This window comes from Heterodontus francisci, chromosome 5 (genome assembly GCF_036365525.1).
Source record: "Heterodontus francisci isolate sHetFra1 chromosome 5, sHetFra1.hap1, whole genome shotgun sequence".
In the NCBI taxonomy this organism is placed as follows: Eukaryota; Metazoa; Chordata; class Chondrichthyes; order Heterodontiformes; family Heterodontidae; genus Heterodontus; species Heterodontus francisci.
In genome coordinates this window covers 13,213,469-13,228,659 of record NC_090375.1, presented here as the reverse complement: position 1 = coordinate 13,228,659, position 15,191 = coordinate 13,213,469, and the positions used below count along the sequence as shown (strand labels likewise).

General features: G+C 44.7%; 1 protein-coding gene across 1 annotated transcript in view; it reads left to right on the top strand.

The window, feature by feature from the left end:
• LOC137369737 (cadherin-2-like) overlaps positions 1-15,191 on the top strand; it is a 192,167-nt gene that overhangs the window by 156,037 nt on the left and 20,939 nt on the right. The window contains exons 10-12 of the mRNA XM_068031127.1: positions 695-948; positions 7,871-8,013; positions 11,445-11,678. Coding sequence (XP_067887228.1) covers positions 695-948; positions 7,871-8,013; positions 11,445-11,678 — 631 coding nt within the window. The remainder of the gene's footprint in view (positions 1-694; positions 949-7,870; positions 8,014-11,444; positions 11,679-15,191) is intronic.

Here is a 15,191-nt window from a genome sequence, read left to right as displayed (position 1 = left end):
TTAATGTCTCCTCTGAAAGTCAGCACCTTTTGACAGTGCAGCACTCCCTCAGTACTGGCACTGACTGGAGTGTCAGCCTAGATTGTTGTGCTCAAATCCCTGGAGTGAGACTTGAACCCACAAACTTATGAGAGTGTTCGCCACTGAGCCACAGCTGACGCTGATAAACTAGTCATTATCCTCTTGCTATGCTCAAACGGACTGTTGCATTTCCTGCATTACAGCACTTCAAAAAGGAAATCATTAGCTGTAAAGCACTTTAGGACCTCCTGAGGATGTGAAAGGTGCTATATAAATGTACCTCTCTGTGGATGAGATAGGGTTTCCTGTAGACTTTTCCAGCTTCATGCCAGAAATTGCCAGGTTTATTTTTGCAGCTGTTGTAGTATAGTAGCAATCTTACATATTTAAAAAAAAATGTGCAGAGCAGATTACTGGCAGGGATAATGTCAGATTATGGATGTGATGCTAAGATAGAGGTCAGTCATTTCAGATGACCCACTAAATATTTAACATGTTACTTAATTCACTGATATTGTGATAATTATGTCCTAGAAATGTTCTTTGTCTTGTTTCACTGTCATTAGTTAAGGAATTAAAAACGCGGTAAGCTAAAAACAGTTTTTGTGATGTACGTTATTTTCCTGTAGACTTTACATCTTTTAAGACTTATTTTGTTTCCTCTCTCCCTCAGCCTATTGATTTCGAAACCAATCGAGCCTTTGTACTGACAGTGATTGCTGTAAATCAGGTGCCTCTGACAAAAGGCATTCAGCTTCCTCCTCAGTCAACCGCCACTGTCTCCATTACCGTTATTGATGTGAACGAGAGTCCATATTTTGTTCCAAATCCTAAGCTGGTCAGGCAGGAAGAAGGTCTTCCTGAAGACAAACTCCTCACCATCTTCACCGCTGAGGACCCGGATCGTTACATGCAGCAGACTCTTAGGTACAGTAACCTCTCCGATTTATGTTTCCAACATCATAGAACCATACAATACTGCAGAAGTCTGTCCGGATCCAAACGGATAGGTTTTCAATTTTCCCAAAAACCCCTGTCCTATTGAACGAGCAGAGACCCGCAAAACATTTGCGGTCATGTTAGTATCTTCTTTAGATGCAGGATTTACAATTATTCTTTCGCCGAAGACTTGAACGGAATCAAAACTACTTCCTCCTGGAAATAGCTACATTAAACTGTCTGTGGAATAACCGGGCTAGGAATATAAATACGAATTTTGTCGAGTCTGGCCTTGTGACTTGTTTATAGATCTCCTCCTTTCCTTGCTTGCCAGCCCCTTAGCCTCCCCTCCCATCAATCATCTCTCCAGCCAGAGTAACTTTGTTGCGTTCCCCTTACCTTCTGTTATGTTTGTTCTCTACCAAACCCCACCACCGCCAGCACCGAGCCTTGGCAGCCTCGCGTGCGTCTCACACGCCAAACCTCCGCATACCCTGTGTGCCTCCACATGTGCCAGGCACTGCCCATCAAATAAACCCACTGACTCATGCGTCCCAATCAAAACAGTCCGGACAGATTACAAATAGAGTATTATTATAGGTCTGCTTTCACTACCCTTTCAGGCAGTGAATTCCAGATTATCGTAACTCACTGTGCAAAATAAAATTCTCCTCACTTCCCCTCTAATTCTTTTGCCAATTACCTTAAATCTGTGCCATCTGGTTACCGATTCTCCTTATTTACTCCTCGTGATATTAGGCTAGATCTCTTTATGGACCATTTTTCTCAGCCAATTTCCTTCCTTCCAACCCTCCCCGGGTTTTGGTTCCTCACTAAAGTGAGCTCTCACTGACGTCCTTCATTCTCTCATACCTTACCCAAGAGTATGCACTGGTGTGAGGCAAGTTGGTGTGACCTTTGATCGCTGAGTGCGATGCAGCAAAAGCCAGTCTGGTCCTCCGAACGTAAAGCAAAATCAAAGCTGCAGGGGCTGGCAATCTGAAATACAACCCGACAATGCTGGATGCACTCATCCAGTCAGTCGGCATTTGTAGAGGCAATAGGCAAGTTCATGTTTCTGGGTGACCCTTTGTCTGAGGGAGTGTTGCACGGTCAGAGGTGCCGTGTTTTCAATGGAATGTGAAACCAGGGCGCTCTCTACCCTTTCTTGTGAACAAAAAAGATCTTGTCGCGATTTGGAAGAAAAGCAGGGGAGTTCTCCCCAGTGTCCTGGCCAATATTTATCCCTCAACCAACATCACTAAAACAGATCATGTCGGTTTCTCATTGCGGTTTGTGCGAGCTTGCTGTGCACAAATTGGCTGCTGCATTTCCTGCATTACAACAGTGACTATACTTCAAAAAGGACTTAATTGACTGTAAAGTGCTTTGGGACTTCATGAGGTAACGAAAGGTGCTTTAGAAATGCAAGTCTGTCTTTGCTGTTCTCCGTGTGGTTGCTGATCTGGAGCATTTCCAGCATTTTCTGTTTTTGTTCTAATCCTCTACTTGCCTGACATTTTCATAAATGTGCTTCCATTAATGGTCTTTTGAAGGGATGACATTCCTGGCAAAGTCGGTTTTTTTTCTTTTTCTCCTCCCTTTCTCTAAATGCAGAATGTTCTCCCGACAATTTTCACTTCCATCGGACCCTTGACTGAGGTCTGCTAACTGGACACGATCAGAACCTGATCCTGGAACATTCCTCATCTTAATGGCTCCATTGCTCACTGGGATAAAAATATTGAGCTAATAAGGGGCCGTGTTACTGCATAATAGTGAACCACTGTGGGGACTGGTCACTGGATAAAGATATTTTTCAAATTCATTCACAGAGTGAGTGTGTCACTGGCTCGACCAGCATTTATTGCCCATCCCTAATTGCCCTTGGCAAGGTGGTGGTGCGCTGCCTTCTTGAACCGCTGCAGTCCATTTGGGGTAGGTACACCCACAGTGCTGTTAGGAAGGGAGTTCCAGGATTTTGATCCAGCGACAGTGAAGGAATGGCGATATAGTTCCAAGTCAGGATGGTGTGTGACTTGGAGGGGAACTTGCAGGTGGTGGTATTCCCATGCATCTGCTGCCCTTGTCCTTCTAGGTGGTAGAGGTTGTGGGTTTGGAAGGTGCTGCCTAAGGAGCCTTGGTGCATTGCTGCAGTGCATCTTGTAGATGGTACACACTGCTGCCACTGTGCGCCGGTGGTGGAGGGAGTGAATGTTTGTAGATGGGGTGCCAATCAAGTGGGCTGCTTTTGTCCTGGATGGTGTTGAGCTTCTTGAGTGTTGTTGGCGCTGCACCCATCCAGGCAAGTGGAGAGTATTCCATCACACTCCTGATTTGTGCCTTGTAGATGGTGATGGGTCCCTCAATGGTTCCATCAGCCTAAATTCAAGTAAATTGGCTTTGGAAGTATAATTGAGGAGTTTAGTTGTCTGTGAAACATTGATAGTCATGGCAGAATACTTTTGTTCCCTCCCTTTTTACTTTTCGCACCTCAGTGTCACATTTCATTTGTGTTTTGTCCCTATTTACAAGTTCCTATCACTGCATTTTAAATAACTTGCATTTGATGCACCTGAAGTGACCATTTTTAATTGCCACAGAAGTATGTATACTGACTGCATTTTTATATTTTTTCACTTTTAGACAAAAAATCCCTTAAGTATCTCGTTTCCAGAGGAAGCGGTTTATGCGTTTGAAATATGTTGCGCTGTGCCATTTCATTCCCAATTAAATTCTGATGGTATGGTATAAATTTTTAGCCCAAAGCAGTAGATGGCTTCATGAATATTTATTCAATGTAATGGAGCCAGTGTTTCATTACATGGAATACATTGGAGAGGAGAGGTCCTTGAGATATTGAAAAGCAGTGTGTAGGTGTGGCTGCTGCAGTACCTGAAGATAGTGTTCAACCTATTCCACACATTGAGTCTGAGGAGCAATTTAATATGTTTGTAGTCAGTCTCCATCCCTGGTGGCTGGTCTAATTTACAGTGCAAGGACGGGTGATCATTTTTCAAGACTTTTTTTTGTCATGTATTGTTTAAGGACTGAACACTAACAATTGGAAAGGACTGAGCAGACAAGAGCTGTTCTCTGGGGAAGCGAAGGTTGAGGGGGTGACTTACTTGAGATGTTAAAAGATCTGAGGTCTTTAAAGTGATGAAGGTGTTCGATAGGATAGACGTAGAGAAGATGTTTCCACTTGAGTGGAGATCCAAAATGAGGGGCTATAAATATGATCGTTTATAAATCCAATAAGGAATTCAAGAGGAACCTCTTTGCCCAGGGAGTGATGAGAATGTGGAATTTGCTACCGCAGAGAGTGGTTGAGGCGAGTAGATGTATTGAAGGGGAAGCTAGATAAACGGGTGAGGAGAAAGGAGTAGAAGGTTATGTTGATGGGCTGAGATGAAGTAAGGTGGGAGGAGGCTCGTCTGGAGCATAAACACCAGCATGGGACCAATTGGGCTGAATGGCCTGTTACTGTGCTGCAACTTCTATAAATCCTATGGAATTCTGCACATTTAGTTCCTCTGGTCGACTTGAAACCGGCGTATCACAAGTCATTTCTGCTGCACGACCTGCAGTTCTTTCCTGAATGTTGGTGTCTCTTACTCTAGTATAGTAGTGCTGGTGACTTAGAGTGGCGTCTAGTGAATTCAATACCACCTGAATTTGTAAGATGAATGTTGCAGTAAATTCTCCCTGAGGACTGCAGGCCAATTATTAAAGAGCAGCAATTTATATTTATATAGCACTTTTTAATGTAGTAAAACATTCTACAGCGTTTCACACGAGCATTATCAAATAAAAGTATGATACCGAGCCACATGAGATATGAGGACAGGGTGAAAGAGAGTCTTTAAAGAGCATCTTAAAGGAGGAAAGAGGCGAAGAGGTTTAGGAAGCGAATTCTAGAGCTTGGGGCTCTTGGCCACCAATGGTGCAACCAAAATTCGGGGTTTTTTTTTATTAAAGAGGTCAGAAATGGAGTGTGGATCTCGCTGAGGACTGTTGGACTAGAAGCCATTGATTCCAGAAGGGATGAGAGTTTTCAAATTAGTGTTGTTTAACCGGGAGATGATTGAGATCAGTGAATGTACTTGACGCTAGTCACTAAAGAATGCCCGGACGACTGAAACAACTTTTCTCAGCTCAGTTGAGAAAGCTGTTTTTATTTAATAAAAGAATGCTATGATTATCCTGTGGTTTCCTTTTGTTGAAAACTGACATGTCTAGCTCAGCAGTTCCTGGCAGGAATTGACTTGCCATGGACCCGATCCTCCGACACACAAATGCCTCTTTCCGCCTCCTCGCTTCCTCCAAGTTACTGATTTGAACCATTTCCTCACATTTGTATAGTACCTTTTAATGCAGTAAAACATTCCAAGACCCTTCATTGGAGCATTGACACCAAGTCACAGATATTAAAACAGATGGTCAAAGAGGTAGGTTGAAACCAGGAAAGTAACCATTCAACGAACAATCTCAATTATGTATGTTTGTGGAGTACTCCCTCCATCCCACAGCGCTACATTCCCACAATTGTTGATTCTATATAAAAACTTTATGTGCAAGATGTCTGGCTTCATTAAACTTCACAGACTTCACTGGCGGGTGGTGGGGGAAAGCATTCTGGACTGATGCCTAATTCCTATTTTGTTGTGCAGCTGTATGTTTTCTGGAGTTTTTAAGATTCATTTCAAAATGTAGGTTTGTAAAGCTGTATTGCTTTTCTAGTAAAGGGGAAGTGTGCAGGACTATGGGTGGATTCACTGTGGGGCATCTGCGATGCTGAGGACATCGTGGATAGCACGTTTAGTGAGGTGGTCACACTGCAGGTAATGGCTGCACATGCAGAAAAGAGAGGGGTGAACACCAGACGGAGTAGTAGGCGCAGGCAGGTAGCGCAGGAGTCCCCTGTGGCCATTCCCCTCTCAAACAGATATACTGCTTTGGATACTGTTGGGGGGGGGGGGGGAATGACCTCCATGGGGAAAGTAGCAACAGCCAAGTTCATGGCACCACGGAAGGCTCTGCTGCACAGCAGGGGAGGAAAAGGGTTGGAAGAGCTATAGTGATTGGGGGGATTCTATCGTAAGGGGTGCAGATAGGTGTTGGGGATATCCTGGAGTATATCAACATTACAAAGGAGGAAAAGTTGGAGGTTTTGAAGTGCATTAAGGTGGATAAATCCCCAGGGCCTGACCAGGTGTATCCTAGGAAGCTATGGAAAGCAAGGGAGGAGATTGCTGGGGCCCTGGCAGTGATTTTTGTATCATCGTTAGCCACGGGTAAGGTACCAGAAGACTGGAGGATAGCTAATGTTGTGCCATTATTTAAGAAGGGCAGCAGGGATAAGCCAAGGAACTACAGGCCGGTGAGCCTTACATCAGTGGTGGGAAGGTTATTGGAAGAGATTCTGAGAGACAGGATTTATATGCATTTGGAAAGGCATGGTCTAATTAGGGATAGTCAGCATGGCTTTGTGCGTGGGAAATCATGTCTCACGAATTTGATTGAGTTTTTCGAGGAGGTGACCAAGAGGATTGACTAGGGCTGGGTGATGGACGTTGCCTACGTGGACTTTAGCAAGGCCTTTGACAAGGTCCTGCATGGTAGGCTGGTCCAGAAGATTCGAACACGTGGGATCCAGGCTGAGCTAGCAAATTGGATACAAAATTGGCTTGGTGATAGGGGGCAGAGGGTGGTAGTGGAGGGTTGTTTTTCAGATTGGAGGCCGGTAACCAGTGGTGTGCCGCAGGGATCAGTGCTGGGCCCTCTGTTGTCATATATATTAATGACTTGGATGTGAATGTAAGGGGCATGATTATTAAGTTTGCGGATGACGCCAAAATTGGTGGTATAGTGGACAGTGAAGAAGGTTGTCTAAGGTTACAACAGGATATATATCAACTGGGAAAGTGGGCAAGGGAGTGGCAAATGGAATTTAATGCAGACAAGTGTGAAGTGATGCATTTTGGGAAGTTAAACCAGGGCAGGACATATACAGTGAATGGCAGGGCCCTGGGGAGTGTTGTTGAGCAGAGAGACCTTGGGGTGCAAGTACATAGTTCCCTGAAAGTGGCAACACAAGTGGACAGGGTGGTGAAGAAGGCGTATGGCATGCTTGCCTTCATCGGCCGAGGCATTGAGTACGAGAGTTGGGACGTCCTGTTACAGTTGTACATAAAGTTGGTTCGGCCGCATTTGGAGTACTGTGTGCAGTTCTGGTCGCCGCACTACAGGAAAGATGGGATTAAGCTAGAGAGGGTGCAGAAAAGATTCACAAGGATGTTGCCTGGTTTGGAGGGCTTGAGTTATAAAGAGAGATTGGATAGGCTGGGTCTGTTTTCCCTGGAGCGAATGAGGCTGAGAGGGGACATGATAGAGGTATATAAAATTATGCGAGGCATAGATAGGGTAGATAGCCAGAGTCTGTTTCCCATGGTCGGGGTGAGTAAAACTAGAGGGCATAGATTTAAGGTGAGAGGGAGGAGGTTGAAAGGGGATCAAAGGGGTAAATTTTTCACACAAAGAATAGTGGGTATCTGGAATGAGCTGCCTGAGGAGGTGGCGGAGGCAGGAACAGTAGCAACATTTAAGAGGCATCTGGACAGGTACTTGAATGAGCTAGGCATAGAGGGATATGGAATTAATGCAGGCAGGTGGGATTAGTATAGATGGGCATTATGGACGCGGTGGGCCGAAGGGCCTGTTTCTATGCTGTATGACTCTGACTCTATGACCATGAGGAAAGAGCAGCCTTGGATTAATTGGAATGCACATTCAAAGAACGGGCAAGATGGACTGAATGGCCTCCTGTACTGTGTGATTTTGATGTAATAAGTAATACTTCTGAAAAGTGGCCTTATGTATAATATCTTTTTTTTTTCTTGAATTGTAGATATTCAAAACTATCGGATCCTGCAAACTGGCTCAAAATCGATCCACTTCACGGTCAAATTAGCACAATTGCATTGCTGGATAGAGAGTCCCCCTATGTTAAAAATAACATGTACAATGCAACTTTCCTGGCATCAGATAGCGGTACGTGGAGTTTTGTTTCACTCATGGGCAGATGGGAAAGTGTTAATCTTTTTTTTTTCTCTTGTTTTGCTCGATGTTTGCTGACCTCGTCACTTAACTATATTAGGTGTAACCATCAAAGTGATGCTGATTTAAAATGATGCAGATGTAGTTCCAATTTCCTAAAAGAGTTTGTTTTCTCTTGAACATGCAACCATGTTAAATTTTGACAAACAATCTTGCATTTTTGAGGTGCAAATGAAGGTAAAAATCCGATGTTTGCTTCACAATATTCAATCACTTCTCTTTGATGGTAAAAAGAGTTTGTTGCAGTCGTCGAAACTTCTTAGACATTTTTTTTTTTAAACGCCTACTTTCCTTTTTCCACCAGGTCCTGGTGAGGTCAGGGGTTAACGAGCATCCCCGAGTCACCAGAGTAATGTTACCATTAACTGGCTCAGGATGGGCCCTGGAGGAACTAGCCTGGCACAGAGTTCACAGAGGGGTCTGCTTCATGTCTTTTGCTACCTGCCTCTATGTGCTTGATACCAGGGTGATAGTTGGGACCTAAGATTGGTTTGGAAGTGTCAACTTGCTGCGTGTTCCGGTTCCCGGGTGGCCTTGGAGCGAGGCGGTCCGGTCCTCCGGCTGATGATGGGCTGGATCTAACCGTATCCCAAGCATCTCTTCCGAACATCGGGGAATGAGAGGCAGTATGAGCCCAGCTGGTACATCAAGACTGCCCCACACCACGAGGGATAGTGCATCATGACCGGGCTCTCGCTCGCTCGAATGCGGGACATGCCTCGCTGACCTCCTCCGGCAATCGGCACAGTCCACAATATCTCACTGACCCTGTATACGTTAACTATTAACCCACTTATCACCTATATGATGTAATGACCGTTGGTCAGGTATTGGTCCACCTGCCCCTCGATTGCAGAGTCCGCACCTGCCTAAAACACATTCCAATGTTTCCATATCGAGGCATTTAAATGGGATGTTGAATAAACACATGAAGAAGGGAACAGAAGGATATGTTGATGGGATGAGATGGAGGGTGGAAGGAGGCTCAATTTGAGCATAAACACTGGCATAGACTTGTGTAATTTTTGTTTTTAAGGTATTGAATTACTGTCATGAGATGTTGTCACGACTCCTACCGCCATTTCGCCCTTTCCCTGTGTCTGTCTTGTAGTTACTATAGGGCATTCCGAATTCTTAAGTGGTTTCTAATAACGGACAGGGCAAGTAGTGGGGAAAGACTTTTGATAGCCTTTTTGTCTCCAAGGACCCAGGACAGACGGGCCTGCAGCTCTGAGGGGCAGTGCAGAAGGAGTCTTCCCTCCTTGAGTAAAGGCTGGAGCAGAGCTTCGTCTCCTCTCCAAGTCCTGCAACCCAATATCACACCTAGCACAGGATAACTGCTGGAGTCAAGGCCAGTGCAGAACTGAGATGGTGGCGTAGTAGAAATGTCACTGAACTAGTAATCTAGAGACCCAGACTACTACCTTGGCCAACACTGGTTCAAATCCCACCACGGCAGCTAGTGGAATTTAAATGCAATTAATTTTTATTGAAAGCTAGAATTCTAGAATTGAAAGCTAGTCTCCAGTTTCATGGCACCATTACTATCATTGATTATCATTAAAAACCCATCTGGTTCATTAATGACCTTGAGGGAAGGAAATCTGCTGTCCTTACCTGGTCTGGCCTACATATGACTCCAGACTCTCAGCAATGTGGTTGACTCTTAAACTGCCCTCTGAAATGGGCCATTTCAGTTGTCTAGGGCATTTGGGATGGGCAACATATGCTGGCCTTGCCAGCGACGCCCACATCCCATGAAGGAATACGTTTTTTTTTTTTAAAACTGATCTCATTGGCAGAACAGTCCTGTTCAGTGTTCGAAGTAGCATCAGTTAGTCTGCAGTTCTTCCTTTTTGGAGCAAACTCCTTTCATCATATTCCCCACGAACATCTCAAAGCAACAGGCTAGGGCTCGGAGGTTCACACTTTGTTCTCCCAAGGGCATTAGTAATTGCACTCTAGTTACCCTCATGCCCTCCTTCACACAGTATAGTTGCCTTCATGACTCTTATTAGTATGCTTTGGGTTTACGATGACCAGCTTGGGGTAAAATTGATAGATTCTTGGAATCTAAGGGAATTGAAGGATGAGATGAGAAAGTGAAGTTGTGCTTGAAGCTTATTGAAAGGTAAAGCAGACTCGAGGGACCATATGGGCAACTCCTACAAATCCTCCTATTTCTTGTGTTGGATCAGAAGTGTGACTGAATACTTTTCCACTTGCCTGGATGGGTGCAGCTCCGACAACACTCGAGCTCGACACCATCCAGGACAAAGCAGCCCGCTTGATTGGCACCCCATCTACAAACATTCACTCCCTCCACCACTGACGTGCGGTGGCAGCAGTGTGTGCCATCTACAAGATGCACTGCAGCAACGCACCAAGGCTCCTTCAACAGCACCTTCCAAACTCAACCTCTGCCACCTCGAAGGACAAGTGCAGCAGATGCATGGGAACACCACCACCTGCAAGTTCCCCTCCAAGCCACACACCCTCCTGACTTGGAACTAGATCACCGTTCCTTCACTGTCACTGGGTCAAAATCCTGGAACTCCCTTCCTAATAGCACTGTGGGTGTACCTACCTCACATAGACTGCAGTGGTTCAAAAATTGCTTCACCACAGTATTGTTAAGTGAAAGTGAAGAATCCTAATTATGATCATCTTTCGATTGGTGGTGTGCACTTGGTCAGGATATAAATCACACACAACCTTCATGATGGTCTCTATTTGCTTGACCAGTTAACCAGTTTTTATATTTTTTTAAAAAATCAAACTGGTGAAGTTAATTAAGGGTTTAATCGTGCTCTGCATTTCTTTACAGATTGGTTCCGGTGCGATTGGAGGCAGTGTGAGTGTGAATGTGAATTGAGCTGCTTTGTGCTGTGGACAAATTTCTTTTGAAACGTATATTCAAGGGTGAAACATTGGAAGTGATGTGGTGATTTCAGGCCACAATTTGTATTGATGGGAGTGTAATCAGATATAGTACAAGAAACATTAACACTTCAGGACTAAGCTAGAGGTTAACATGCCTGTGGAATACAATTCCTCAGATACCTGGCCATGTGGTATGGACTGTGTGTGTGTGTGTGATTTGTGTTAGTGATTTGCCTTAACCCCTTCCTTAGCTTTCTGAGTTCTAAAAATGTCATTGAAACCTGTAATGGTCAGGAAGGGGCTGCTTGAAGTGTGTGTATTTTTTTTTTAAACTTTACGCAGTTTTGGTTATGTGAATAACTATTTTGCCTAACATCGGGTAGCAGCTTAATGTTCCCCTGTTTAAATGGACATCACAAGTGTAGCTTTTGTAAAGGCAATGAAGAATTGAGTATGCTAATGACCCTTTTCATTCTGTCCAGGTATCCCTCCTGCAAGTGGAACAGGCACTCTGCAAATCCTGCTGCTCGATATCAATGACAATGCCCCTGAAGTGTTCCCACAAGAGGTCTCCATTTGTGAGAAGCCAGATCCCAATGCCATTAATATCACCGCAGTAGACACTGATATCGATCCAAACACCGGGCCCTTTGCCTTCGAACTCCCCGACAACCCAGCGGACGTGAAAAGGAACTGGACCATAACCCGGCTTAGCGGTGAGGAAAAACAAACAGTCGTGCTTCTGTCACAAGTAACAAGTGAATTAATTTTGTCAAAGAAAGGAGGAACATACGAATTAGGAGCAGGAGTAGGCCGTTCAGCCTCTCGTGCCTGCTCCGCCATTCAATAAGATCATGGCTGATCTATTTGTGTCTTGAATTCCACACTCCCATCCACCCATGATAACCTTTGATTACCTTGCCTCACAAGAATCTATCTACCTCCGCCTTAAAAATATTCAATGAAACCACATCCACCACCACCGTCGCCCAATCCCGCAAACATATTATTTAAAAGTTCCAAAGTCGCGCAACCTCCAAGAGAAAAAAATTTTCTCCTGTATCTGTGCTAAAAGGGTGACCCCTAATGTTAAAACTGTGCCCCCGGCTCTGGACTCGCGCACAAGAAGAAACATCCTCTCTGCGTCCAGCTTGTCAAGACCGTTCAGGATCTTATATACTTAAATTAAGTCTCCCTTCACTCTTCTAAACACAGTGAAAACGAGCCCAGTCTGTCCAACCTTTCCTCATAAGACAACCCATTCATACCAGGTATCAATCTAGTAAACCTCCTCTGAACTGCCTCCAACACACTTACATCCATCCTTAAATAAGGAGACTAAAACTGCACACAGTATTCGAGATGTGGTATCACCTGTGATAACTGAAGCATAACATCCTTACTTTTATTTTCATCTCGTAATAAAGGATAGCATTCCATTAACCTTCTTTATTACTTGCTGTACCTGCATACTAACTTTTTGTGACTCTTGCACTAGAACACCTAGATCCCTCTGCACCTCGGAATTCTGCAGTCATTCTCAATTTAAGTAATACTCCGCTTTTTTATTCTTCCCGCCAAAGTGAACAAGTTCACATTTTCCCACATTATACTCCATCTGCCAGATTTTTGCCCACTCACTCAACCTATCTATATCGGTCTGCAAGCTCCTTATGTCCTCTATACTTTCCTGCCTATCTGTGTCATCTGCAAATTTAAATACCATGCCATCACACTCCTCCTCTAAGTCATTGACTCATTCAAGCACCTTTTTGAAGCTTGGTGAATATGAAAACGCGGCAGCCAATTTGCGCACCAAAAGATCTGCTCCTCTTCCTAATAGTGGTTGTGGGGTTTTTAATGGCCACCTAAGAGGACAGTCGGGACCTCCGTTTGTCTCACTCCACGTACTCTAGCTGTTGCGTGTTGTTGTGCTAGCTGTTGTTCAGTGGGTAGCACTCGCCTCTGAGTCACAAGGTTGCAGGTTCAAGTTCTACCCTAGGGCTTTAGCATAAAAAGTCTACACTGACACTGCAGTGTAGTACTGAGGGAATGCTGCTGTCTGATTGTCGTGAAAGGTGTTGTTTTTTTTTTTAAATCATATTCAGCATAAGGTGGGGCTTCTACTCACAGCACAGAGTTTTCTGTCCCCAGCCACTGAATTGTGGAGGTAAGAGGCTGGTGCTTTCAGACAACAATGGAAAATGTGAGACTGTTCCCCAGGTGAGAGGTATGTTCTTCTCAGCAGCTGCTGGCACCAAAGGAGCATGATATTTGCCAGTCTTCACAGGAAATAGGAGCAGGAATAGGCCATTCGGCCCATTGAGCCTGCTCGCCATTCAAACAGATCATGGCTTATCGTCTAACTCTACACCATTTTTCCCCACTATCCCATATCCCTTGATAGTATTCCGAAACTGATCGATTTCTGTCTTGAGCACGCTCAATCATTGAGCTTCCACAGCCCTCTAGGGTAGAGAATTCCACAGATTCACCACCCTCCGAGTAAAGAAATTCCTCCTCATCTCAGTCTTAAATGGCCTACCCCTTATTCTGAGACTGTGTCCCCTGGTTCTAGACTCACCAGCCAGAGGAAACATCCTATCCACATCTACACTGTCATGCCCTGTAAGAATTTTGTAAGTTTCAATGAGGTTAACTGACCAGTGGTGTACCGCAGGGATCGGTGCCGGGACCCTTGCTGTTTGTCGTGTACATTAATGATTTAGATGTGAATATAGGAGGTATGATCATTAAGTTTGCAGATGACACGAAAATTGGTGGTGTCATAAATAGTGAGGAGGAAAGCCTTAGATTACAGGTCGATTTAGATGGGCTGGTAAGATGGGCAGAGCAGTGGCAAATGGAATTTAATCCTGAGAAGTGTGAGGTGATGCATTTTGGGAGGACTAACAAGGCAAGGGAATATACAATGGATGGTAGGACCCTAGGAAGTACAGTGTCAGAGGGACCTTGGTGTCCACAAGGCAGCAGCACCGGTAGACAGGTTAGGAAGGCATATGGGATACTTGCCTTCAATAGCTGAGGCACAGAATATAAGAGCAGGGAGGTTATGATGGAGCTGTATAAAATGCTAGTTAGGCCACAGCTGGAGTACTGTGTACAGTTCTGGGCACCACACTATAGGAAGGATGTGATTGCACTGGAGAGAGTGCAGAGGAGATTCATCAGGATGTTGCCTGGGATGGAGCATTTCAGCTATGAAGAGAGACAGGATAGGCTAGGGTGGTTTTCCTTAGAGCAGAGAAGGCTGAGGGTGAACCTGATTGAGGTATACAAGATTATGAGGGGCATTGATAGGTTAGATAGGAAGAAACTTTTTCCCTTAGCGGAGGGGTCAGTAACCAGGGGGCATAGATTTAAGGTAAGGGGAAGGAAGTTTAAAGAGGATTTGAGGGAAACATGTTTCACCCAGAGGGTGGTTGGGGTCTGGAGCGCGCTGCCTGGGGTGGTGGTGGTGGCGGGAACCCGCAACATTTAAGAAGTATTTAGATGAGCACTTGAAATGCCATAGCATACAAGACTACGGGCCAAGTGCTGGAAAATGGGATTAGAATAGTTAGGTGCTTGATGGTCGGCACAGACACGATGGGCCGAAGGGCCTGTTTCTGTGCTGTATAACTCTTGACATTCTTCGAAACTAGAGAATCTCTCCTCATTAGACAATCCTGCCATCCCAGGGATTAATCTGGTGAACCTCCTTTGCACTCCCTCTATGGCAAGTATATCCTTCCTTCGATAAGGAGGCCAAAACTGTACACAATACTCCAGGTGTGGTCTCACCAAGGCTTTATACAGTGTAGGCAATACATCTTTACTTGTGTACTCAAATTGCCTTGCAATGAAGGCCAACATACCATTTGCTCCCTTAATTGCTTGCTGCACCTGCATGCTACCTTTTAGTGATTCATGAACAAGGACACCCAGGTCCCTTTGAACATCAACACTTCCCAACCTCTCTCCATTTAAGAAATACTCTGTCTTTGTTTTTTCTACCAAATTGGATAGCTTCACACTTCTTCACATTATATTTCATGTGCCATGTTCTTGCCCATTCACTTCACTTAGCCTGTCCAAATCCCCTTGAAGCCTCCTTGCATCCTCCTCACAGCTTACATTCCCTCTAGTTTGTGTCATCTGCATATTTGGAAATATTACAATTGGTCTCCATATCCAAGTCATTTATATAGATTGTAAACAGCTATGGC